Source organism: Hylobates moloch, unplaced genomic scaffold, assembly GCF_009828535.3.
Source record: "Hylobates moloch isolate HMO894 unplaced genomic scaffold, HMol_V3 SCAFFOLD_4, whole genome shotgun sequence".
NCBI classification, from domain to species: Eukaryota; Metazoa; Chordata; class Mammalia; order Primates; family Hylobatidae; genus Hylobates; species Hylobates moloch.
Window position 1 is genome coordinate 853,664 of NW_026652279.1, and position 27,374 is coordinate 881,037.

Sequence of the window (27,374 nt, forward strand, 5' to 3'; positions counted from 1 at the left end):
GTCCTGAATGGTATTGCCTAGGTTTTCTTGTAGGATTTTAATGGTTTTAGGTCTAACATGTAAGTCTTTAATCCATCTTGAATTAATTTTTGTATAAGGTGTAAGGAAGGGATCCAGTTTCAGCTTTCTACATATGGCTAGCCAGTTCTCCCAGCACCATTTATTAAATAGGGAATCCTTTCCCCATTCCTTGTTTTTGTCAGGTTTGTCAAAGATCAGATAGTTGTAGATATGCGGCATCATTTCTGAGGGCTCTGTTCTGTTCCATTGATCTATGTCTCTGTTGTGGTACCAGTACCATGCTGTTTTGGTTACTGTAGCCTTGTAGTATAGTTTGAAGTCAGGTAGCGTGATGCCTCCAGCTTTGCTCTTTTGGCTTAGGATTGACTTGGCGATGCGGGCTCTTTTTCGGTTCCATATGAACTTTAAAGTAGTTTTTTCCAATTCTGTGAAGAAAGTCATTGGTAGCTTGATGGGGATGGCATTGAATGTATAAATTACCTTGGGCAGTATGGCCATTTTCACGATATTGATTCTTCCAACCCATGAGCATGGAATGTTGTTCCATTTGTTTGTATCCTCTTTTATTTCATTGAGCAGTGGTTTGTAGTTCTCCTTGAAGAGGTCCTTCACATCCCTTGTAAGTTGGATTCCTAGGTATTTTATTCTCTTTGAAGCAATTGTGAATGGGAGTTCACTCATGATTTGGCTCTCTGTTTGTCTGTGATTGGTGTACAAGAATGCTTGTGATTTTTGTACATTGATTTTGTACCCTGAGACTTTGCTGAAGTTGCTAATCAGCTTAAGGAGATTTTGGGCTGAGACAATGGGGTTTTCTAGATATACAATCATGTCATCTGCAAACAGGGACAGTTTGACTTCCTCTTTTCCTAATCGAATACCCTTTATTTCCTTCTCCTGCCTGATTGCTCTGGGCAGAACTTCCAGCACTATGTTGAATAGGAGTGGTGAGAAAGGCCTCCCTGTCTTGTGCCAGTTTTCAGAGGGAATGCTTCCAGTTTTTGCCCATTCAGTATGATATTGGCTGTGGGTTTGTCATAGATAGTTCTTATTATTTTGAGATATGTCCCATCAATACCTAATTTATTGAGAGTTTTTAGCATGAAGGGTTGTTGAATTTTTTTTATGCAGCCAAAAAACACATGAAGAAATCATCATCACTGGCCATCAGAGAAATGCAAATCAAAACCACAGTGAGATACCATCTCACACCAGTTAGAATGGCCATCATTAAAAAAGCAGGAAACAACAGGTGCTGGAGAGGATGTGGAGAAATAGGAACACTTTTACACTGTTGGTGGGATTGTAAACTAGTTCAACCATTGTGGAAGTCAGTGTGGCGATTCCTCAGGGATCTAGAACTAGAAATACCATTTGACCCAGCCATCCCATTACTGGGTATATACCCAAAGGACTATAAATCATGCTGCTATAAAGACACATGCACACGTATGTTTATTGCAGCACTATTCACAATAGCAAAGAGTTGGAACCAACCCAAATGTCCAACAACAATAGACTGGATTAAGAAAATGTGGCACATATACACCATGGAATACTATGCAGCCATAAAAAATGATGAGTTCATGTCCTTTGTAGGGACATGGATGAAACTGGAAACCATCATTCTCAGTAAACTATCGCAAGGACAAAAAACCAAACACCGCATGTTCTCACTCATAGGTGGGAACTGAACAATGAGAACTCATGGACACAGGAAGGGGAACATCACACTACGGGGACTATTGTGGGTTGCGGGGAGGGGGGAGGGACAGCATTAGGAGATATACCTAATGCTAAATGACGAGTTAATGGGTGCAGGAAATCAACATGGCACACGGATACATATGTAACAAACCTGCACGTTGTGCACATGTACCCTAAAACCTAAAGTATAATTAAAAAAAATAAAAAAATAAAATATATATTTTATATATATAAAAAAAATTAGAATACAAAATAAAACCATCCAAATCTTTCTTTGGAATGATGGGACTTAATGGTGCAGAAGGAGTAGGTGGGATTTAATTTAGTGCTTTAATTTACCTCTCTGGGCTTTTGTAAAGAATAACTACAGGGTGTCATTTTCATTATTGTGTCAGATTATCAGATACCTTATTTATGTACTGATTTCCATTTTCTTTTCAAAGTTGGGTTATACCTTTCTGTTCAGAAGTCAAATAAAACAATGATATGCTAAAAAGGCTCTGTGAGGTGAATGACAATTCAATTTCCCCCAGTGTTGGCTGGTTGCATGAGAAAATAAGGAACTGGAGCAAGTTGACTAGATCTTTAGTTGACTAGATTTATTTCCCAGCATTTTCAGGGTGTGTTAATTGTAACATTTGAGTTAATGAAAAATATTGTGATTAAACACTGATATGGGTGATAAATGGATTTTTGAACAGATATGATGGTAAAATGCTATTTTAAAAACATTGGGAGGAAATAATAAAAACTCTTTTGTTGATTGGACCATTATTGTGAGTAAATTAGGCTTCCCAGGGAGGCAATAATTTATTTAAATCACCAGGCTACCATCATCATAATTATTCATGGTGTTACTGAGCTGCTATTACACTTAAATATAGTCTCATTCTACAGAAAGCTTACATAAATTATAAAAAAGGTAGAAAGATACAGAAACATTAAAATATCAGAAAAAGCAAACTATTTTAGACTAATAATTATAGCAATTATCCTTATTAATAATTATGCTAATTATTCTTATTAATATTGATGTGTAATGTAAACAGAGAAAAATGCACAAATCACAGCTGTATGGCTCAATGAAAGATCCCACAGTGAGCCATAACCACCACCTGGGTCAAGAGGTAAAAGCTTCCCTTCCTTCTTCTTCTAATCATTACACTCTCTTCTCCCTACAAGTGAACCTGGTGACTTCTAATACCCATGGCTCAGTTTGTCTGTTTTTGAATTCCATATGAATGGAATCATACAATATGTATTTATTCTCAGTTGTGTAGCTTTGATATGGACAGGAGACAGGGAAATACTGGGTAGAAGAGGGTAGTTTCCTGGCAAAGGCCCCACTCTCAAGCCTGGAAACCTGTGGCCCTAAATGGGAACAGGCATTCCTGTTTTCTCGCCCAAAAGTTGCCATTTGGCCTGCCATGTCCCTTATCATGTACCCATATAAACCTCAAACCCCAGGTTCCATGAGCAGATGAACAGAAGAGCAGAAGAGCGGCAGAGAAGGAGAGAAGTAGTGGTGAAAAGGGCATGTGGATCCATGGAGGCTACTTAGAAGGCTATAGCAATAGTCCAGGAGAAAGACGGTGATTTTTTAGGTGACCAAAAGCCAAATGTAAGACATTAGTGGGATATGGGAACTGAAACCATGAATGTGATTTAAGCAATGTACTATACTAGTCAATAGTGTAACTGTAGTCTGAACTCTTTGGATTACATCTAGATTATTGTGTTCATTTTAGAGAATTCCAGTTTGATAAATTCAAAGGTATCCAAAGGACGGTGATTAGGACTATGCCAGGACCAGGAATGGCAAAGTGGAGTTGGGACTGGAGTGAGAAAATGTGAGACTGGAAGAGAAAACAGAGCAACCCAGAAGTGATATTAAAAAATTCAAGAGGTATTTTATGAAAAGTGATGGTTCTACTTATTGTTCTGGAAACAGAACTAGGATCAATAGGAAGAAGCTATAGGGCAGCCTACATCAGCTCCGTGTAAGGAAGATTTCCCATGGTTGGAGTTGCCCAATAATGGAATGGGCTGTCTTCTGCTGCACTGAGCCTGCTTCCCTGGCAGAGATGTGTAAAGTTTGAAGAGATGCTGGGTTAAATCATCTCCCTGATCTCATCAAACCCTTTTTCTCTGATTCAGTTAAAGTATGATTTTTTTTGAAAAATTATTCCTAATATTACTATTAATATCCCTACCAATACTATCATCACTTTCTACCATTTAATAAAAACATATATGCCAGGCCCTATGCAAAACATGTTATGGGTATTATTTCATTTAATCTTTGCAATAACACTTTATCGTGGGTAGTAAAATACAATCCCTATTTTCAGATAACTTAATTGGGGCTTGGAGAGGTTAACTAATGTCATAAGGATATAAACCTATCCTTTTGATTCTAGAGACAGTTTTTTAAACTAGTGCATTACACCACCTCATGAAACCCCTTATTCTACTATACACCAATTAATCTCATACTGAGCTGAATAGTTTAACCAATTTTTAACATTCAAATATGAAAATATATGAAATGCTGTATTTCCAATGACAATGTATATTCAATGTCACAGTTAGTAACTGTGTCGGTCAGAATAAGGATGTGTTATACTTGATAACAAAAAACCCTCAAATCTCAGTGACTTAAAAACAACAAATGTTAATTTCTTGCTCATGTTAAGTTTTTTTTTTTTTTTTTTTTTTTCTTGAGACGGAGTCTCGCTCTGTTGCCCAGGCTGGAGTGCAGTGGCGCAATCTCGGCTCACTGCAAGCTCCGCCTCCCAGGTTCACGCCATTCTCCTGCCTCAGCCTCTCCGAGTAGCTGGGACTACAGGCGCCCGCCACTACGCCTGGCTAATTTTTTGTATTTTTAGTAGAGACGGGGTTTCACTGTGGTCTCGATCTCCTGACCTCATGATCTGCCCGCCTCGGCCTCCCAAAGTGCTGGGATTACAAGCGTGAGCCACCGCGCCCGGCCCATGTTAAGTTTTTATAACAGATCGTTATAGGGACTCTGTCACAGTCATTAAGTGACTGGGCTGACTGAACCACCATCATCTTGAATGTTTCTGGTCACAGTGTCAGAGGAAAAGATAATCTGGAAGGGTTCACACCTACAATGTAAATGTTCTTGCCAAGAAATAACACAGGCCCTTATGCTCCCAATTAGTTGGCTAGAACTAGTTGGGTTAGTTGGCTCCACCCCTAAACAAGGAAACCTAGAAGTGCAATACAACCATGTATTTGGAATCTGGAGAGCTGGGAATATTTGGGAAACAGTGTCAGTAACTACTACAGACAATAAATCTTCAAGGATGTCAGAAAACATGCAAACAACTTTTGCTGCATATATTTCAGAATTTCTACCAAGAATATCGACTATTCATACTGTTTATTTACCCCAAGTTGAGAGAATGTTAGAGGAGAGGAAATCTAGAAAACACGATGAATTCTGGTAAAGTTCTTCACTGTATATGTAAAATATAACTTGAATCATAATCACGTCTGGGATTCAAGCCCTGGACATGCCAAAGTAGTATATTTATTCGCGTTTGGGCTAGATACAAATGTTTAGATGGTAAATGCAGCATTTTACTCCGAGTTTCATTGTACCTACTTAAGTAAAGCCATTACTGGTGAACTGGGAGAAGAGAATACCAAACAACCCAAGCCTTACATTAGGTTTTGAATATTAAGATATTAGAATAAAAACTATTTCAATGCTTCATAGAAATTCTATTCTGAAAATCCGTGGTAAGGCAAGTCCATCACTGTCAAATTAACTACAAGTGTGCTATTAAAATATCTATTTTACTTATATAAAAATATAAACCTCTTAAAAACGTTTACTTTCTGATAAATATTTGTAATAATACAAAATAAAATAAGTAATTCATCTTATTTCTTGCAGCGACTCTCAGAGTACGCAACTGAAATTTGAACTACTTTTATCCACTATCTGTGACAAAATATAGTTGTTTTATGTATAAATACTCCATGAGTTCAACTACAAAACTAAAAACTGACAATGAAAATATGAAGACGAATCAGTGGCATCTTTGAAGCATTTCACTGGAAATGGCTGTTAGAAGATAAATTCTTGTTGTAAGTGATTTAAATGCTTGAAGAAAAAGTACATGTGGTGCTGGTATGCTAAAAACGTAATTAAAATGTATATTACAAATGCTAGTTTAGAGAAGAACTGATTTTAAAAGCCAATGATGTTTCCTGTGAGGGCACTGCTGTGGTATTTTATAATAGATGGTACCTTTTTCTAATTTGAAAGCTACATATTTTAATAGAGAATGGCCCAAAATATTTTTAAGGTCAAACTGGAAATATGTTGATGATTTACAAAAATGTAAGCCAAGTGCTTTATTATATTATACTACCAGAGTGTTATTGTAGTTTAAAAATATCATTAAATCAGCACAAACCTGCACTTATCATTTCCTATACATTTTTCACACCAAGCTGCCTTCTGACTATGAGTAATCTGTTAATCTACTCTTCGCCTCACAATCTGTCAAAGTGACAGATTCATTCCTTTCCTAATACATAATATCTTCATTTACTGTATGCCTTGCTGCAACTTTCTTTTTTGCTAGCACTGAAATTTAGAAATTCACAAGCAAATTTAGAGAATGTCACATGGCTGGTTGTTCTTGTTTGCTTCCATTTCTTCTGTTATTCCAGCAAAAGAAACTAAAATTTTTCTGGACTTCTAATGTGAATTAGTAGTATTTCCAAAATGAAGGCAATTTCAGGTTTCAATAGGAACGTTGTTGAGAAGGTTGGAAGAGGGCAGATGGCAAAAAAAGCAAAGTGCATCCTTCACCAAGTTAAAACACTGATCATAATGGAATTTTCTTTCAATGTTAGTGGACAATGTACAGATTCTCACCCCCTACCCTCAACCCTTACTAAGGTGTCAAGGAAAAGATATTCTTTTGGTAGTTTAGAGATGAGCTGCCCCCCAACAAAAAATGTAGTTTCATTAGCATAAATGTCACTGCTTAATTGAAAGCAATATTGTGATTTTACTTAAGCTGAGACTTTCATTTTATTGTAGTATTGAGATCAGACCAGGCCAGATCTCAGGTTTCTTGTTCACTGCTATTTTGATAATACAAACGGTTCTACTGCTTTAAAATTGTTCACTACCAACGCAACAGAAAATATTTTACTGTTCTTGCAACAGATTACAGTTGCTTTTTAGCTTATTAGTTCTGCAAATAAAGAGAATCAAAGACTGAAAAATATGACAGTATGTACAATTCTAACTCACTTACTTTCATTATAAATAAGCGATAACAAAGCACATTATCTACAAATCGCCATTTGGCCTCGCTTGTTACTGAGCCAGTGTCCACACGGTAATTCAAAGGTCACGACTGTTGTTAGCCTCAAAAGTCAAAAGCAAATAAGTTGTTTACCTCAAAATGTGGGAAGCTGCCTTCTAACCAGTCTCGTTTCAGAATATAGTCTTTTTCCTCCATGCCTGCACCCAACATCCAACAGCCTTTTCTTGTCCTGAGCACCAAATTGCAACTGATTTGTCTTAATGGATGGCAAAGGAGCTAAAGGCTTTTAAAAATCAATGGACAAGAAAGAGTCAACAGAACGATAATGATAGTGTTAATTCAATCAAATACACTAAAAGATGTTTGCCTTTTTGCCTTCAAGTCATCTTAAACAGCCTGGACGTTTGACTTCTATGGTATTTATTATACTGAGTGGGTTTTTATATGGTAATGAACAGCATAATATGATGCTGTGAATGCTGGTAAACATAATGCATTGCTAGAGTGAAAAGTCATGTGTTTTAACTTTAATCAATTTCAAAATGTAATGTTTTTCATTAACAAGAGAAACAAAAAAATTACAGGGAAGAAGTAACCAAATGGCAATAAAAGCAGAGTCTGTGAGTGGGCACACTTATGGAAAAGCAGTGATTTCTCCTGAGCCAGGCTCAGTAGATGCTCCAACTCTACTCGGCACTATTCTGAAAATGCCTACACACTGCCTAATGACATGCAGTGTGGACCTGGCTCTGCTGGAAGGCCACAAGCTCATTAAAGTCACATAGTAGGTACTTCAAAAATACTCATCCAGCGTTGCTGAAAGCATGAGCTACAATACTTTGTGAATCATTTTATGCTGTAGGGGTTCCCTGTTTAAATGACAGGGAAGCTATTCTGCATTAGATTACAAAATGAATAATGAGATCACGAGTCTACGGATGTGACTGGCTGTAGCCATTTAACAATAATTACGGTCTTCCATTTTTTTAGGTTAATGTTATTCTCCTAAACCTCAACTTGCATTCCCTCCCCACCTCCAGACAGAATGGAGGTGATTGTTATAAACTAGAATTAGTACTTCTATTTTTTTAAAGGTTCTCATTACTTTTGAGGGGGAAGCTGAATCTTTTAATTAAAAGCTGAAACTATAAAACATTAGAATGGTAAATAATTGCTTTGGTAATTACCTTCTTTAACTGGATTGTGGGCCAAAGGTAATCTGAGTTCAGCATCTGGATGGATAACAATTGCTGGAGAGGCTTCAGTAATCTCAGGAGCCCCACTCTCCACTGGTTAAAGATGTCAAGATTCTGCCAGGTGCCGTGGCTCACGCCTGTAACCCAGCCCTTTGGGAGGCCAAGGTGGAGGGAGGGTTGCTTGAGCCCAGGAGTACGAGACCAGCTTGGGCAACAGGGCAAGACCCCATTTCTACAAAAAATTAGCTTGGCTTGTGCCTGCGGTCTCGGCTACATGGGAGGCTGGAGTGGGAGAGTTACCTGAGCCTGGGAGGCTGAGGCTGCAGTGAGCCATGATTGTGCCACTGCACTTCAGCCTGGGTGACAGACTGAGATCCTATCTCCAAAAAGGAAAACATAGAAAAAGCAAAAGTAATAGCAAAAGCCAAGATTCTTCAGGTATCTGTCTTTTCAGACACAGAAGCCTTTGGGAGGTGAGGGGAGAAGATGTGATCTATTGTTCTGAAACTCCTATGGGAATGGGTTTCATAAGTTTATAATTTTCGAAAACATGACAATAACTGAAAATTAATTAGTATTTCCCAGTCCTAATGCCTTTAGATTCTCTCATGGAGTATAAAGGGAAAACTAGGGAACTCAGGTGGAAGCACTGAGTCCCAGTGGCCCAAAAGAGACCTGGTTCAGAGGAGGCAGGTGTCTCAACTAAGGAAACTGGAGGGTGCGGTTAGCTGATGCTCAGGCAGGCGGGTCCAGACTCAAACATGGAGAGAGTGAAGACAAATAAATCTTGGGCAGGTGGGCAGGGGTGAGGACCAAGACATCTGTTGTGATGGCTAGTTGGAGCCCGGGTCAGTGTAACTGGACCAGGGATACAATTTGAGCAAACTCGCTTAGGTAGAAGAAATAATCAAAACCAGGACTGAAAGTGGGTTTGGCAGGTCAACAAGTACCAAGAGCAGAGGAGGAAGGAGTGATGGGTCAGGGGACCACCAGCTGCCCAGCACTGTCCACTCTTTTTTTTTTTTTTTTTTTTTTGAGACGGAGTCTCGCTCTGTCGCCCAGGCTGGAGTGCAGTGGCGCAATCTCGGCTCACTGCAGGCTCCGCCTCCCGGGTTCACGCCATTCTCCTGCCTCAGCCTCTCCGAGTAGCTGGGACCACAGGCGCCCGCCACCACGCCCGGCTAATTTTTTGCATTTTTAGTAGAGACGGGGTTTCACCGTGGTCTCGATCTCCTGACCTCGTGATCCGCCCGCCTCGGCCTCCCAAAGTGCTGGGATTACAAGCGTGAGCCACCGCGCCCGGCCTGTCCACTCTTATTGTACTGCTGGCGAATTGCTGGGTCTCCTGGAACCCATGGGAATAGTGCCCCCTGGAGTTGTGCAAGGTGTGGTCCAGGGTTAAGAGTGGTCAGAGGTGAAAAGCAGGATGATTCTCGAGGGGTTCAGTTTGCTACTAGGGGTGCCCTTAACTGAGGCTTTCTCTGGGGCAGGCAGGGTTCAAGAGGTTAGAAAAGCCATTCTGGGGCTTTGCCTCTGCTGTGGATCGGGGAGGAAAGAGGCCCAGCTGGAGGCTTTTTGTATCAAGTGCTTTAAAGGTCTATTTTAAAGGTAGAGCAGTTGACTAAGGACCTCTCCGGGAACAGAAGGGGTGGGGAGTCAGTTAAATTTGACAGTGCACCAGCACCACAACTTCAGGTTCTCTCTCTCTAGCTCTTGAGACACACACATACACACACACAGGCATGCCTTGTTTTATTGTGTTTTGCTATATTGTTCTTCACAGATGCTGAGTTCTCACAAATTGAAGGTTTATGGCAACCTGTGTTGAGCGAGTTTATCAGTGTCATTTATCCAACAGCATGGGCTCACTTTGTGTCTCTGTGCCACATTCTGGTAATTCTCTCAATATTTCAAATTTTTTCATTACTGTTCTATCTGTTATGGTGATTTGTGACAGTGATCTTTGATGTTACTATCAAATTGTTTTGGAACACCAGGAACCATGCCCATATAAGATGGCAAATTTAATAAATACGGTTTGTATTCTGACTAATTCCACTTAATCAACCATTCATCCCATCTCTCTCTCCCTCCTTGGGCCTACCTATTCCCTGAGGCACAGCAATATTGAAATTAGGCCGATTATTGATAATAACCCTACAGCGGACCCTAAGTGTTCACGTGAAAGGAATAGTCACGCGTCTCTCACTTTCAATCGAAAGCTAGAAATGGTTAAGCTTAGTGAGGAAAGCATGTCTAAAGCCAAGACAGGCTGAAAGCTAGGCCTCTTGCACCAAAAGCTAAGATGGGAATGCAAAGGAAAAGTTCTCGAAGGAAATTCGAAGTACTTACTCCAGAGAACACACAAATGGTAAGAAAGTGAAATAGCTTTAATTGGTGATATGGAGAAAGTTTGAGTGGTCTGGATGGAACATCAAACCAGCCACAACATTCCCTTAAGCCAAAGCCTAATCCAGAATAAGGCCCTAACTCTCTTCAATTCTTTGAAGATTGAGAGAGGTAAGGAAGATGGGGAATAAAAGTTTTGAGTTAGCAGAGGTTGGTTCATGAGGTTTAAGGAAAGAAGCCATCTTGGTAACATAAAAATGCAAGGTGAAGCAACAAGTACTGATGTAGAAGCTGCAGCAAATTATCCAGGAGATCTAGCTACAATCATTGATGAAGGTGACTACATTAAACAATAGGTTTTCAATGTAGACAAAACAGTCTTCTGTTGGAAGAAGATGACATCTAGGACTTCCATTACTAGAGGAGAAGTCAATGCCTGGCTTCAAAGCTTCAAAGCACAGGATGACTCTATTGTTGGGGGCTAATGCAGCTGGTGACTTTAAGTTGAAGCCAATGGTCATTGACTATTCCAGAAATCCTAGGGTTCTTAAGAATGATGCTATTAATAAATCCTACTCTGCCTGTGTTGTATAAAAGGACCAACAAAGCCTGGATGAAGGCACATCTGCTTATAGCATAGTATACTGAATATCTGGAGCCCACTACTGAGATCTACTGCTCAGAAAAAAAAGGGACTCCTTTCAAAAGATTACTGGTCATTGGCAATGCACCTGGTCACCCATGAGCTCCAATGAAGATGTACAAGGAGATGAATGTTGTTTTCATGCCAGCTAACACGACATCTATTCTTCAGCTCATGGATCAATGAGTAATTTTAACTTTCAAGTCTTCTTACTTAAGAAATACATTTTGTAAGGCTATGGCTGCCATAGATAGTGATTCCTCTGATAAATCTGGGCAAAGTAAATTGAAAACTTTCTGGAAAGAATTCACTATTCCAGATGCCACTAAAGCCATGCAAGATTCATGGGAGGAGGTCAAAATATCAACATGACCAGAAGTTTGGGAGAAATCAGTTCCAACCATCATGGATGACTTTCAGTGGCAGACGGAACTACAGATGTGGTGGAAATAGCAAGAGAACTGGAGTTAGAAGTAAAGCTCGAAGATGTGGCTGAATTGCTGTAATCTCATGATCAAACCTGAACAGATGAGGAATTGCTTCTTATGGTAAGCAAAGAAAGTGGTTTCTTGAAATGAAACAACTCCTGGTGAAGATGATGTGAACACTAGTTGTAATGACAAAAAAGTATTTGAAATATTATATACGCTGAGTTGATAAAGCAGCAGCAGGGTTGGCCAAGATTCACTCCAATTTTGAAAGAAGTTCTGCTGTGGGGAAAATGCCATCAAACAGCATTGCAGGCTACAGAGGAGGCTTAATGAAAGGAAGAGTCCAGCGATGTGGCCAACTTCATCGTTGTCTGAAGAAACTGCCAGAGCCACCCCAACCTTCAGCAACAACCAGCCTGATCATTCAGCAGCCATCAGCATCCAGACAAGACCCTCCACCAGCAAAAAGATAACTTATTGAAGGCTCAGTGACTGTTAGCAGTTTTTTAGCAATAAAGTATTTTCAAATTAAGGCATGTACATCGTTCTTTTTAGGCATAATGCTATTGCACACCTAATAGACTAAAGAATAGCAACATAACTTTTACATGCACTGGGAAGCTGAAAATTCTTGTGATTTTTGCTTTACTGTGGTGGAACTGAACCTACAGGATCTCTGAGGTATGCTTTATGTATATATATAATGTGTATATATGTATGTGTATGCATATAAATAATGATTTCTTTTTCTATTTGCTTACCCAGATTCTATTAGCCTGGAAAGAACTGAGCACAACTTCTGCAGCAGTGGCAACCCAACCAGATTTCTAGCAAGTGGTACTCTGACTCCATAAAATAGGTGTGAATAGGCCCATACAAATAAGCAACTGCCAGTAAGAATATAGGGCAAACACACTAATTCAATTTTAGAAAACTGTCTCTATTTAAAGGTGTAAAATGATATCAGATACTTTATATTCTGGATATCTTTTAAGGGATCTTTAAAACAAACTCACAAAAAAGGTTTCATTTATTATAAATGGGAACAGGGCCAGGTACTAGAGACTCTTAAGGGAGAGAAGTATACAGGTGCTCATGGGCTCCAGCTAGTGGAATACATAGTGATGTAGCTAGTGTACAGAAATGAGGGAAGTTCATTTTTAAGTGGCGAGATTCACTGAATCCAACACCTATTTTTTATGTGCCTCCTATGTGCTTGGCAAGTATATTCCTTGAAACTAGGGAGACACTGAACAAGTGAGATAAGATTTTCACATGATGCAGTTTACATTCCAGCATTTGAGAAGGAGCAGTGTGTGTGTGTGTGTGTGTGTGTGTGTGTGTGTGTGTGTGTAGAAAACAGACAAGGAAATATCAGTTAGTGGAATAATGTGATGAAAACAAAAAAGATAATGTGCTAAAGGTGACTGAGGGCTATTTTGGGGTGGACACTAAGAAAGGGCCTCCTGAGGAGGGGATGTTTATTTATGTGGAGACCCTACTGACAGGGAGAGGCAGCTGGGAAGCCACCTCGGTTAAGAGAACTCCAGCCAGGCAGTGCTCCTAAGTGGAGACCAAGCCTGGAGTATCAGAGGGAAAGAGAAGGAACCAGTAGAGATTGAGCAAGGTGCTCAGTGGTGTGAAACACCATCTGAGAGGTGGGCTTCCAGAGCCCCAAAAGCCAGAGTAAGCGTAATTTGGTCCTAAGGGCAATGGGAAACCACTGGGAAATTTTACAAGGGGCAATGCCTGCATCTGATTGAGGCCTCTATACCACTTGGTTGCTAAGCAGAGAAAAGACTACAGACGCCAGAGAAGCAGAGAAGGCAGGTTTGGAGGTTTATAGCATTTGCCCAGGTGAGAGATGATGGCAACCTGCACTCAGACTGTAGCAGGGAAAGCAGAGAAAGCAGAGAAAAGAGGCTGGATTTGGCATATACTATGTTTGAAGGGAACACTTGCTGAGTCTGGACATCCGGGTGGATCAGACAGACAGAACAGGGATCACCCTTGGTTTCTGGCTTAAGCAAAAGTGGAGAGGGGTGATGATGGCATTTTCTGAGATGCAGAAGAGTGAAGAAAGAATAGATTTGCAGAAGAAAATCAAGTTACCTTTTCAATGGCTGGATTTTAGGTATGATGGCAGCTACACAGATCAGTTTGGAATTCAGGGAGGGTCAAGATGAGATATAAATTTGAGTCGTTGGAATATGGGAATATTAGAAACTATTATTATTATTATGTCTTAAAGACTAGGGCCATTCCAAACGTTACCAGTGCCTATGGATCTTTGGGTCAGCAGGGAGTGGTACATGCATGAAAATCAGATTTAAACTCTGTCCAAACCAGGGCCTCTCATCAAAACACAATTTTATCTGGTTATGAATGAAACAATATCACTGTCCTATTTCCAGGAAAGGAAAGTGCAATTCTTGCAGAGACACAAGAAAAAAAATCTGAAATTTAACTGGTTAACATTTAGGATGAAGAGTTTCATTTTCCATGGTGTCCAGGTGTATACTTACTCACTGGCTCATGCCCTCCCTCAACTCAAATACTGAACAAACTCCTGCCCTTGACAGGCATGTGCTGAATAACACTGGGATGGGGTGGGGTGGGGGTAGGGAGTGAGAGACAGAGAGAGAGGGAGAAAGTGAGAGAGCACCCTGCCTTAGAGGAACTTGGTGAACAGCCTGACAGGTCATCAGTAAATGAGCTTTGAGCCAGACCTGTGGGTTCTAAATGTGGAGAATCAGGGCCCTCAAAGGAGCAGGTGTGAAATCTGTGGGAATGGGATTACGAAAGAAGAGGTACTGAATCTTTTCCTAGTTGAAGCCAGCAAGAGAAATGATAAAAACAACTGATGCTTTTGGTTTCATAATCAAATCATTATGATTTAGTGCAAAAATCTGGATAATAGGAAACAGTAATAACACTATGTTTTGTGAAACAAAATGTTTGCTTAGTTAATAAGGAAATCCTCTGTCATGTCTTGGTTTGAAGGAGGACTATTTGTTAAAAATTCAACTTACTGGTTTTAAAATCATCCAAACAATCATTTGAAGAGGAACATTAAAGTTCTGTAGTTAATTTTATCAATTTATACATTTTCTCTCTTTTGTCATGGGAAACTAAAAAGCTTAATCAATAGAAGAGACGCCCATCAGGTTGCATCGTGACAACTGGAGAGGAAAAAAAAAAAACAATGCCGCCATGGTCACGACAGGCCAGATTGCCTTGGCCAGGCCGGCTGAGCCAGCGGGAACTGAGGTCAGTGGTTATTAATCATTTGTCAAAGACTGCAGGGCTTTATCAGATAATTATGGTTATAAGTATGTTTATCACACAAACATGTGGCAAGGCTGCAAAGGATTCAGGCCCTAACACAATCTGCAATGACATTTTTAAAAACTACAGATAAGTGATAAATCATTGAGCAAACACTTTAGAAAATCATGCCATTCTTGCTGTTTGGGTATTCTGAATTATTTTGTATATTATATATTTCCATGAACATTCAGAACCTTGCAAAGCCTTTGACTACATTCCTTCCTCCCTCCCCCTAATTTTCCAATGAGTTGTAAAAATAGCAAGTATAACATCATTTGAAACGAAGACTGGTTATTGACTCCATCCTATGAAGAGACAACCAGAAGGTAATCACAGCTTATTTCATAAAACTCATTCCCGAGCAGGAATATCTTACTTTTTTCTGAAGAATCTACACAAGCATCTAAATAAACGTGCCTAAGGGACAGCTCTAAACCCCACAAACCAATAGACGGCATTTTAAAATAAATGACTTGAGGCTGCAAATGGCATCCATTTTGCTCTGTTTGGCAGCAGGCAAGTGTACATGCTAGGAAACGTTTCTCAACGTGAATGAACTGTGAAATTGTTTCCTCCTACCCCACACTTCTCTAAATTATGTGAGATTATGTTAACCATTTCTGCACCTTGTCATAGAGGCTGTCGGTGCCCTAAGAGGCAATGTTTGTTGGACGCTGGAGGCAAGTACCCCAGCATCTGTGATGCTGCTTAAATATCAGTTAGTGTGTTAGGAAAAAATAATGGAAAATACCACCCCATGCCTAACAGCGTAAGGGGAAATGGCTTTGTTGCAAATCTAGACATGCAAAGGAATGTGATGAAGTGAACCATATATATTTCAGTTCCTAGATTGTAAACTTCTGAGGAAAATGATTACCGTTGCATCCTACCTTGATCCAATGTCAAGCACTGCCCTGTGAGTGAAAGTGAATGACTTTACTGTGAGAAAAACAATATATGAATATATGCAGCATTTTAGCTATTTTCATCCTAGAGCTAACTCTTTAAAACCCAAATTTGCCTGCTTTATGGATTACCTATTGTCTTTAATTTTAATCCTGCACACAAAAAACTAAGAAGATAATTATGTTGCAGAAATAAAAGTCTTTCCAGCATAAAATGTGCATGAGTGATCACTGCACTCCACTCCAGTCTAGGTGACAGAGTGAGACTGTCTCCAAAAAAAAAAAAAAAGAAAAAAAATGTGCATGAAAGACTGGGGATATTGGTTGTTCTGTTACATTAATAAAGCTATTTGAAGGGTGACTCTCTAAACATGTATATATGTGGGCACTAGTTATGTAATTTAAAAATCTTAAGATCTTCGGTCTCTGGAGTAGTTGCAGATGTCTCACTGAGGCTCATGTGGCCACCACACTTTCCAGAGGTCACCATCATGCTTTCCTCTCTGTGGAAGTGCTTGTCCACACCACCCCGTCTCTGCCATATTGGCATTACTCTAATCACAGCCACACTTCATTCAGGAAACCAAGAGCCTACCTGCTTTTTATGTATTGTTCAGAGCCTCCATACCAGAATTTTCAATCAAGGGTTCAAGTTAGATGCTTGTTTATCCAACAGGGTGGACTTCAGAGAATTACCTTCTCATTTCTTATATTTTTTCATATTAATTATCAATATCCCTTAAATTTAAAGTTCTATATTTTAGGGTCTAAAGCAATGGGATACTAATTGTAAGAAATACAATAAATACAGATCTTAAGAAGAATCAGAACTTTCCATTTTAAGTTAAATTATATGCATCACATGATTCAATTTATTCCTATTTTATACGATGATATATACTGACCTCATAATTTTATCATCTTCTGTATTTATGGCCCAATAATGCCTTCCTGCCAATTCTCCTAAGCTGTTGAATTTAAGAGCCAAGTCACATCATCTGCAGGTTTTCTGAACAGTTATATAATAATTTTTTAGGAAACTGGTAGATAACTTGCTGGCAAATGGGGTTGGTGGTATTTTATTTTTGGCTTTAGAATTTGTTCTTTTTATTTCATTATGCAGAAGTGCAAATTAATTTTTCTTAAATAAACATTTAATTGGTTGCATAAGATATGCTGTCTAACTGGTGAATTATTTCATATTCTATCTTGACAGTGTATCTTTGGAAATCAATTTGTAATAAAGATATTTAAAGTTGCATATTACCACATCTAGATATTCATTCATTTATTCAATTACCTATCCAATATTTATGAAGTATGCTTTCTATATAGGACAATGAAATAAAAGTAATGTGATCCTTCAATGGCGAGACTGGTTTATGAAGTAAAGGCTCTAACGAGTCTTGTAAAAGTCACAGAATCATAAAGTTGGAATTGGCCTCAGACAGCATGCAACTCAACTCCTTTCTTTTACACATGAAGGTATTCATATTATTATAAAGGTCTGGAGAGGTCAGAGGCTTGTCTGAGATTATATACTATGTTATAGAATTAGGATGAGAATTAGGTCCCCTTTCTCCTTTTATTGAAACAAATGGCTCCACTGTCTAACATATCTTACTATCATTCTCATTTGTTCAGACTACAAATTAGTTCTTTTTTTTTTTTTTGAGACAGAGTCTCACTCTGTCGCCCAGGCTGGAGTGCAGTTGTGCGATCTTGGCGCACTGTAACCTCTGCTTCCTGGGTTCAAGCGATTCTCGTGCCTCAGCCTCCTGAGTAGCTGGGATTATAGGCATACACCACCACACCGGCTAATTTTTGTATTTTTATTAGAGATGTGGTTTCGCCATGTTGGCTAGGCTTGTCTCAAACTCCTGATTTCAGGTGATCCATCCGCCTTGGTCTCCCAAAGTGCTGGGATTATAGGCATAAGCCACCAGGCCTGGCCCAAATTCTTAATTTGTTATAATTTGGACCAAAGTTGGATTTACAGTTACCTTGAAAGCTTAATCATATATAGAAAAAATAATTTGTTAGGCAAATCTAGATGAGCTGCAAGCTCCTTAGTGATGGGTTCACCTATTGAGAGAGAGCTAAATTTAAGAATGTTGAAATACCTTCTTATATATACTGAAATTCTAATCTCAGTTTTAAACTCTTTAGTATATCTATTTGTGATAGTGACAATTCACCCTACTAGGTAACATGAACGAATGACCAGAGCAGGTGTACAGAATAGAAACATTTAGAAGAGATTACTAGTAAAGAACATTTACTCATCTGTGTCACGAATATTCTGGGTCCCAATAAAAGTCCTGTAAACCATTTACATGGTTTCCTGGAAGCCATGTTCATTTTACATGGCTTGGTTCATTGTTTATTGCTGACTGGACCAGAATGGGTACTTGGCCCAAGCTATGCTAATCACATTCTCTCTCTTGAAAAAGGAAGTTGAGACGTAGTCTGTCAGCCTCTACATGTGTATTGAACTGCGATATGTAAACTCGACAGCTGTCAAATGGCCATATGTGGACTACGGAGCAGAGAAAGCTGGTCCTTAGAGAGAAGAATGGAGCAGATGGGAGGAAGCAAGCAGAGATGGAGCGAAGAGACTGCCTGGCTGCCTCTTGCCTTTCTAGTTCCTAGTTTCAGGCCCCTCCTGAGGCCTGGCGGCCTTTGGTTTCCAGAATATAGCCCCGTATCTTGCTTAACTAACTGCCAACCCGCCTTTCTGACTCTTTCTCCCTATCTCTTTCTGTCTTTTAATGCTAGCTAAGCTGTTTTGTAGTGTGTAACCAAAGAGTCTTAATTCAGACACCATGCAATAGTTAACACACCCTCCATAGGACAGCCCACAGCACAGGTCAGGTGTACTTGGATAATGCGGTGCATCACCGTAACTAAGACTCTGCAGGTAGGGTCAAGATATACGGACTTTTCAATAATTTCCTAGTACATGATAAATACTGATAAGGTAATACTGATTTATATGGATAAACTAGCTTATATACTTATTTATCAGAAAGTTATAGAATAATACAGCATGTATTTCAAAACTCAAATTCAGATCCGCTTGTTCCTAATGAACCAAAAATAACGAGCTTTTTCCATAGTGACAAATGACTCATACACCAATGACATTTTTGAAATAAAATAATTTTGAGATTATAAACTTTTAAAGTTATGAAAAAAGAGACTGGTCATTTGAACTTTTATAAGCTATCTTGATAAATTTAAGGGCACCAGATGATATAAAAAAGATTTATGCCTATAAAAAAGATTTATGCCTAAAATGTACCAAACATCAGACACCTATTAAAATAAAATAGTTACACAAATAAAGTAATGAATAAATTAACACTTACTGAGAACTTGCTATGTGCCAAGAACTGTTCTAAGAATTTTTCATTTGAATCTCCCCAAAATACTATGAAGTAATTCTTATGCCTGAATTATATGGAGTCAAATGACTTACCCAAAATTCCACAGCTAGTAAAAGGTAGATCTTTAAACCTAGGTAAACTGTTCCCACTATTCTAAAGTCCAAAGAAGACAAGTAGATGAACTAGGACTTTGAAGGAACATAAGTTTGGAAGCTAGAAGTTTTGGAAAACAATTTCAGAAAACCAAGAAAAATGTACAATCTTCCAACTCAGTTTTTTTTTTTTAAATGTAGATTATTAATGATTCTTACCGGGGATTAGAAGGAGAAGGTGGGTTCATTTCTTTCTGATAGTGGCGACCCTGGTTGACAGGCTGTAAAAGACAAGACATTTGTGAATGTTTAATCAGCACAAAGCTGTTTACATATACGTTCACATGCACTCTCATTACTGTAACTGTTTCCTTGGACACAACCCCCAAGAAGGGTGTGGGTTGATTTTACAGATCCAGCAAATAGCAGAGTGGTATAAATGAGAAATCACATTTATCATTGTTATTATTTTAGTGGCCCAGTCATTGGACCTCATAGCATCTATCATGTAATTAAAGTTCATACATTGAAATTTTCCTCTTTGTGGAATTTTTATGCTGTTAACATTGGTTGATATTTTCAGACAGGAAAACAAAACCAAACAAGACATCTCATGGAACTAATGCTGCAGTTCAAGCATCATTAATAACAGAAACCCAGACACACAGAAAATATATTTAGTGTCAATGTTAGTAAGTTTGTAAATATGATTTCTATTACCACGAATGAGAATTACACATGTAAATCTTAGGTCAAGGCAGTCATTTTCCCCAAGTGTATAACACAACCTCAAGTACTGATCAATAAGCTGAAAAAAATGATGCCAATACCTAACAAAAATGTGAAATCTCAAATTTTCCCTCCACAAGAAACCTTTCAGTTACATTTCAAAACACAGCTGAACAACACGTAGCCTTAAACACTTGCTTCCAACAGAACTTGATCTTTTTCCTTTGTTCTATAAAGGGAGAAAATTCTGTCCTCTTTTTGAACATCAGCTCTAAGTATTTATGTGGTTAGCAACAATGCAATTCTAATAAATCATTTTCAACATTCTCATTTTATTACAATTTAGAGTTTGCTATACATGTTTAAATTGCACTCAAAGAGCTTTAGCTACTTCCAAACCCAGTGGGGTTGGTGTTAAGGGTTTCTCACCCATCATCATGCGGCCCCTGACTGAGGAAAACAACGTGGCCGTGGTGCCTGTATACACAGAGCTCATACTCCTTAGTTTCCAGATATTTCTCATTAAAATAAGTCTCAAAATATTAATGACGTAGGTGATGGGAATTCTTCAGAGTAAACTGTCTTCCTCTATAAATTATCTCTTGGAAGTGTTCCTTTAATTTAAATCAAACACCCCCTCTGATAATCACAGTCACTTAGCCTGACTACCTGTTATGCACCATGAATTTAAATGTACTCAGATACTTTGGTAATTGAACCAATATCAATGAATCACTATTTCAGTAATAAGAAACAACAGCTGGGAGAACAGTGGAAGGAAAAACATGTCATAAGACATATTTGATCTCACTAGAGAAATAAGACTTTCAGCAGGCTGGGCGAGGTGGCTCACGCTTGTAATCCCAGCACTTTGGGAGGCCGAGGCGGGCGGATCACGAGGTCAGGAGATCGAGACCACGGTGAAACCCCGTCTCCACTACAAAAATACAAAAAATTAGCCGGGCGTGGTGGCGGGCGCCTGTAGTCCCAGCTACTCGGAGAGGCTGAGGCAGGAGAATGCCGTGAACCCGGGAGGCGGAGCTTGCAGTGAGCCGAGATCGCGCCACTGCACTCCAGCCCGGGCGACAGAGCGAGACTCCGTCTCAAAAAAAAAAAAAAAAAAAAAAAAATACTTTCAGCAATTTGCAAGTGAAATTTGGTTCTATGATTTAGGCTTTATTATTTCACAGCAAAAAAGAAATTAGCAAGCAAAGGGCCTAACAGGTTCTCTGGACGAACTCACACTGGTATAGAAATACTCCCAATAACAAATTCATTGGTATTCGTCCAGTATTTCAGCTGTAGTCAGGCCTCCAGTGAACGGACCTCTGCCTATTTATTTTTAGAGGCATTTCCATAACTCTGTAAGCATCACAGTCCTGATATTCAGGTGAATTCCCATTTCTTAGTTTTATACTATTAATTCTACTTATACCCATCCCCAAACCTCTATTTCAAATGACTTACTCCATTCCTTGGAAAATAGAAGTGGTTACAGAATCCTGTCTTGTGACTCAGCCCCTCCTCACTTTAGACTATACAGACTGATCCCTTTCCATCTTTGCTCATAGTGATTTTTAAGTGTTAGAAAACAAAAAAGTAACCAATGGAAACTTTTCAAATAAAAACTGCTGACACGAACACATAGAAAGGTGAACAACTAGCTGTCTGAAGCCAGACATCCTCACCTACAGATGGATATTGATGGAGTTCAGGACATGGCATTTGCAGTAGCAGGAAGGTCACTCTCACCTTCTCCTGTTCTCTCCTGCAGCTGGTCATAAAACATAGCTAGGATTTTCTGACCACCCCCTGGAGCAGGTCATAAGATGCTCATTTGAGAGATGCCCTCCCTATCCCCTAAAGAAAGGAATATCCTTATCTCTGAAGACACAGGGACACAGAGAAGAGTCTGAACAAAGGCCTTGCTGATTTTCTTCGTTTATTTCCGTTAGCTCATATCTCCTTTGCCCAATCATATTTCTGCGCCACTTTCCCCTCTTCATCAAACCTAGAGTACAAATATTCAAATTTCACTGTTTGTTCAGTTCTTCATTTCCTTATGAAGACTCCTGTATCATGGAAAACTTACGTGAAATAAATTTGTATGTTTTTCTTTTGCTAATCTGTCTTTTGTTGCAACGGAGGCCTTGGAGATGAATCCAGGATGGGTGAGAAAAAGATATTTTTCCTCCCCCACGTTTATAAACATATGTAGCAGTAAACCTATTTCTAGGTAGGTAGCATCCTGTGAAAGCACCAATGAAATAATATAGAATGTGTTTTGATTTTGGCATTCAGCCATACCTAGAGAATATCGTAAGTAGATGCAAAGGGATGGCAACCAGTATCTACGATGAACTGTGACCATCATCATAATAGCGATGACTGACATTTATTGAGTACTTATGCTAATTCTTGGTAGATAAGATGTTATTTGATCCTCAGAGCAATCCTATGAAATAAATAGGATGAACAACTACATTTAACAGAAGAGGAAATTGACACTAGGTATGAACCCAGGATCGTGCCTGCGGGAAATAGTGGAGCTAGAATGTGAACCGAGGCAGTCTGAGTCCACAGCTTACCCTCTTAACCACTAGTCTGTAGTGTTTATTCCAGCTCGAGAGTGCATCTAGAGTGGTGACTATTTAAGTGTTTGAATAACAAATATGACAAAATCAGTTCTGTTTGTGGCAGGAAAAAAAAGTGACCCTGAAGAAATACATTTATTTGAAATATATATGACTATCTCCTTACCATAAATTAAATTCATTGTTTTTATTCTCATGACATGTCACTATGTATTTACAATTTAAAAAATAAGTTTTGCCATGTTCCTAAATTTGGGACAATCATAAACTATAACAGACAGTACTCTATTTCCTGGGGTGACTTTCACAGTCACTAAACACAGAGCAACTTGCACATTTCAATATTTCCTCCTGACAGTACAGATATCACACTGACTCTAATATCAGTTTTCGTGTATCTTTCTACAGTTGTATAAGGACATCTGCTCATATGATTTATCTGCAGCTTAGCACAATCAACTACATACCTTTTTAGTTCAGGAGGATTAAAAGAAAACTCATTCTACCCGAAGAGAGCTGAGAAGTTAATGAATCTGTGGATCAGAACAAATTAAAACCTACTAATTATAAGGAGCCTGAAATGCCAATATATTATATTTTGAATACACAGCAACCAGGAATATCATGCAAAAACGCTGATATGCTGTCGAGCAAAGAAATGGAACAGATCCCAGAAACTCAGGACCTCGGCCTTTTGGTGGCGCTGTTGCTATGTGCTAGTGCCAGGAAAACAGCATTCATATAAAATTAACTACCACGGAGCACAAGAAGCTTTGCTTTTCCATGATCAAGCTGCTAGAGATTTTGGGGTGAGGGAGCGAAATGAAGGCTAAATAAAAGAACAGGAGATAAGATAATCCTGCCGTGTTAAAAGGTAAAGACAATATTTTTATGTTGTTATGTAAAACCTGTGAAAATGGTAGTAACGTTGCAAGGTTAATCAAGACCATAAATAACTTGTCTGAGAACCTCACCACATGCTCGCAATTTTATTAAGTGTATTTTGCCTCGTTATTCTCCAAATATTATGCTCTGCAACAGGCCATGTTGATGGATGCATGCAATGAGCTTTTCTTTTCTTTTTTTTTGTAAGCTAAGGAGACTTACGTGCTTGATATTAGGTATGAGAATTCTTTTTTTTTCTTTTTAAGAGATGGGGTCTCATTATGTTACCCACACTGGCCTTGAATTCCTGGGCCAAAATCCTCCTGCCTTAGCTTCCCAATTAGCTGGGAGTACAGACCTGTGCCACCATGCCCCCGTTCAGGTTATGTTAATTATTAACCTGAAGGAATGACAGCTTTGGGGCATCTGCTCACAGGGTAGCTGCACAATAAACCTACTTTTCTTGAATCTACATTTGAGGAGAGACAGTGAAATGAAATATTGAAATAATGAAATAATGAAGGAGTTTATTTGTAAGGATCTGAGGGAGTCAGTCTGTATGCTAATGGTTAAACTCACAGCCAAACAAGCACCACAGAATCTCTGCTTCCTCTTTCAGGTCTCAGTCGTCATAAAAAGGGAAAATGTCCTAGAAATTCTGTTCTGGTCACTCAAGTGGCCCTTTGAGGAGAATAACCTTGGGGAAACGGCAGTTGACAGTCAGTGTGAGCTTAGTCTGCTAAGCACCAGGCACATGCATTTCATGTACTCATTCGATTTGCATAATGCCAATATTAGGAAGGTTCTTTTATTATTCCCATTTCAAAGATGATCATGTCCATAAATGGCAGAGCTGGGATTTGAGCCCAGGTTGATTGATCTAGAGTTTATATTTGTTTGGGCATCCCACGAAGCAGTGTCCATTGATAGCTATTCCTATTCCTTAAAAAAAGAAAACACACACACACACACACACACACACACACGACATGGCTTTATGCTATTGTCAATCAAAATCCCTCACCAAGATAAAATTCACTTAAAATTCATTATAACTAACTCCTAGTGCCCTTCCAAAGGCTGCTGAGAGCCCAGTTTTTGAATAAATCTCACGAGGGCTACTCCTAACAGAAACTCTCCAAAATTGATTGCTTGTAGCCTGGTTTCCACAGAAGTTGTAAAGTATTCTTTTAATTGAATTTGGTTCTAAGTTAGAAACTTTGAAAAATTTGTCTGTCAAAGGCCAGTGGATTTCTCAGTAGGCTTGATTTATTTAGCAAGAGATGCCTACAAAAGCCAATTTGCTATGAGGAATGTGGTTACATTTAATTACACTTTTAAATGGCTAATTTATTATATCTAAACACCTTTTAAACAGTACATATTACTCTGAACTGTACAGATGCTGAGGAATCAAAGTTTGTGGTAAACACAATGGATTTTGCTAAAGACTCTTCATTTTACTCTGTGTAGGCTTTCTGGCTTCAGACTGCAATGTGTGTGAAGTCGATGGGTAAAAATGCTAAACTGAATGGGACCAGACTACATCTCCTTTTCTTCCTATTAGCAATCAGGCCCTGCTCAGAAGGAGATTTTCCTTTGGGTGTATATTTAATATACATTTATCAAATCTTGAATTGAAAATATTACATGCATCACTCAGGATTTATTTAAGCAAAGCAAAGCTGATGTTTATTTTGGAATCTTGATGAAAATTACTTTATTTTAGAGTAAAAAATGAATTTTTAAAAATTATACTTTAAATTTTAGGATACGTGTGCAGAATGTGCAGGTTTGTTACATAGGTACACACGTGCCATGGTGGTTTGCTGCACCCATCAACCCGTCATCTACATGAGGTATTTCTCCTAATGCTATCTATCCCTCCCCTAGCACCCCACACTCTGACAGGCCCTGCTGTGTGATGTTCCCCTCCCTGTGTCCATGTGTTCTCACTGTTCAACTCTCACTTATGAGTGCGAATATGCAGTGTTTGGTTTTCTGTTCCTCTATTAGTTTGCTGAGAATGATGGTTTCCGGCTTCATCCATGTCCCTGCAAAGGACCTAAACTCATCCATAGAAAAGGAATTTTAAAAAATATTATTGATTGATTCATTAAAGTGATGACTGACAACTAGCTGTGATGCCTTGTGCTAGCCTTTGTGCTCCAACACAGAAGGTATGAAAGAACACAGGCAGGGTTCTGCCTTCAAGGAATTCGCAACCAGGCCTGGGGATAGTAGTAACAGTGGTTAGCTGATGTCGTAAGTGCTGTAATTGAGCCTGAATATAACAGGGACCCAGAGAGGGAAGCGAATAATTCTGTTCAGGGTGGGATGAGGGTTAGGGAGAGTTTCATGAAGCAGTGACAAGTGAGTTGGGCCTTCAGAAATAAGCAAAAGGAGGGAAAAACAGTCAGAGTACAGAGGATTTTAGGGGCAGTGAAACTACTCTGTATGATACTATAATGGTGGATACATGTCACTATACCTTTGTCCAAATCCATAAAATGCACAACACCAAGAGTGAACCCTGATAATGTGATAATGATGTGTCAATGGAGGTTCATTGATTGTAACAAATTACCACTCTGGTGGGGGACACTGATAATAGGGGTCCTCTCAATTTTGCTGTGAACCCCAAACGGCTCAAAACAATTACAAGTCTTTAATAAGAAATTAGCCAAAAACCAAAAAACCAAAACAGAAATTAAAAAGCCATTTTCTAAGTAGAGAAGGAGCTGCCAGACAGAGAAGAGATGAGCACGGCCTGATCTGAACACAGGGCATGGCTCACCAAGTGACAGCCAAGTCGCAGGAGCAGAGTGGCTCCCTTGTGTGTATGTTGGGTGGGGGGTGGGTAGCGAGACAAGCAAAGCTCATTTCAAGTGCTATGCAAGCTGACAGAGAAACAAAGGCACTAAGAGGAGGTTATCTTGCTAAAGGAGCGACTGTCCCCCCCACCACAGACTTAATTTGGCTTCCTTTTGGAACTTGGAATTCCATTCCCCTCTTGTCTGCATGGTGAACTTGAACTCATTCTTGAACTTTGGCTTAACTGTTTTCTTCTCTGTGAAAGCATCCCTGAAACCCACAGGTGGAATTGCTCCCTCTCACGTGTTCCCATAACTCGTTATTCTATCACTTGCCACCATGAGTTACAGTGAGCCGTTTACCTGGGCTTCCCCACCAAAACTGTGAACACCTCAAGCTTGGATAAGGCTTTATCTGTATCCTCAGTAGCCAGCCTAGTTCACAGCACATGTGTGCCACTCAAAAACATATGTGTGGACTGAGTGAATGTGAGACAGACAAGCAAGCTTGTGGTGAGAGTTAGCAGGGAGATACTCTGACTCTTGTGGCAGAGAAGGTGTATCCTTCACAATGAGGCCTAGAGAAGGGCTACAGCGACTTTGGAGCGAAGTCTTAAGGATAATCAGGTCCACGGTACAGGGATAATGTGCAGAGTGCATCTAGGGACGACAGAATGGAGTGAAAGGTGGGGTGCAGTGAGAGATGAGGCTGGAGAGAGGGCAAGTCTCAGATCATGGGGGCTCCTGTATGCCAAAGTAAAGAGGTGATGGGGAGTCACTGAAAGGCTTTTCCTAATGAAGAGATCAGATCAGATCAGATCTGGGCTTTAGGAAGATCACTAATATGAGTAATAATGATAATAATATTGACAGCTAAACTTCATTTATTAAGTACTTAGTCTCAGATACAGTGCCAAGCATTTTATAAGGGTCACAGCTTGGATCTGAACCATGGCAATTTGACGTCAGAGT

The 27,374-nt window shown here is 39.3% G+C and overlaps 1 protein-coding gene and 1 long non-coding RNA gene across 8 annotated transcripts in view; one reads left to right on the forward strand and one right to left on the reverse strand.

Moving 5' to 3' along the window:
- Positions 1–27,374, reverse strand: part of CFAP20DC (CFAP20 domain containing) — a 303,292-nt gene that overhangs the window by 57,880 nt on the left and 218,038 nt on the right. For 6 of the 7 annotated variants that reach the window (XR_009213033.1, XR_009213034.1, XM_058437106.1 and 3 more), the window contains exon 15: positions 19,601–19,662. Coding sequence is in view for 5 of the 7 variants with exons in the window: in XM_058437106.1 (XP_058293089.1) it covers positions 19,601–19,662 (62 nt within the window). In the remaining 2 variants the exon portion in view is untranslated. Of the gene's footprint in view, positions 1–16,805; positions 16,869–19,600; positions 19,663–27,374 lie in introns of all 7 variants that reach the window. The other variant, XM_058437107.1, reaches the window with a different exon arrangement.
- Positions 23,474–27,374, forward strand: part of LOC116466609 (uncharacterized) — a 188,914-nt gene continuing 185,013 nt past the window's right edge. Inside the window, exon 1 of the long non-coding RNA XR_004247606.1 lies at positions 23,474–23,578. This is a non-coding gene — a long non-coding RNA (uncharacterized LOC116466609). The remainder of the gene's footprint in view (positions 23,579–27,374) is intronic.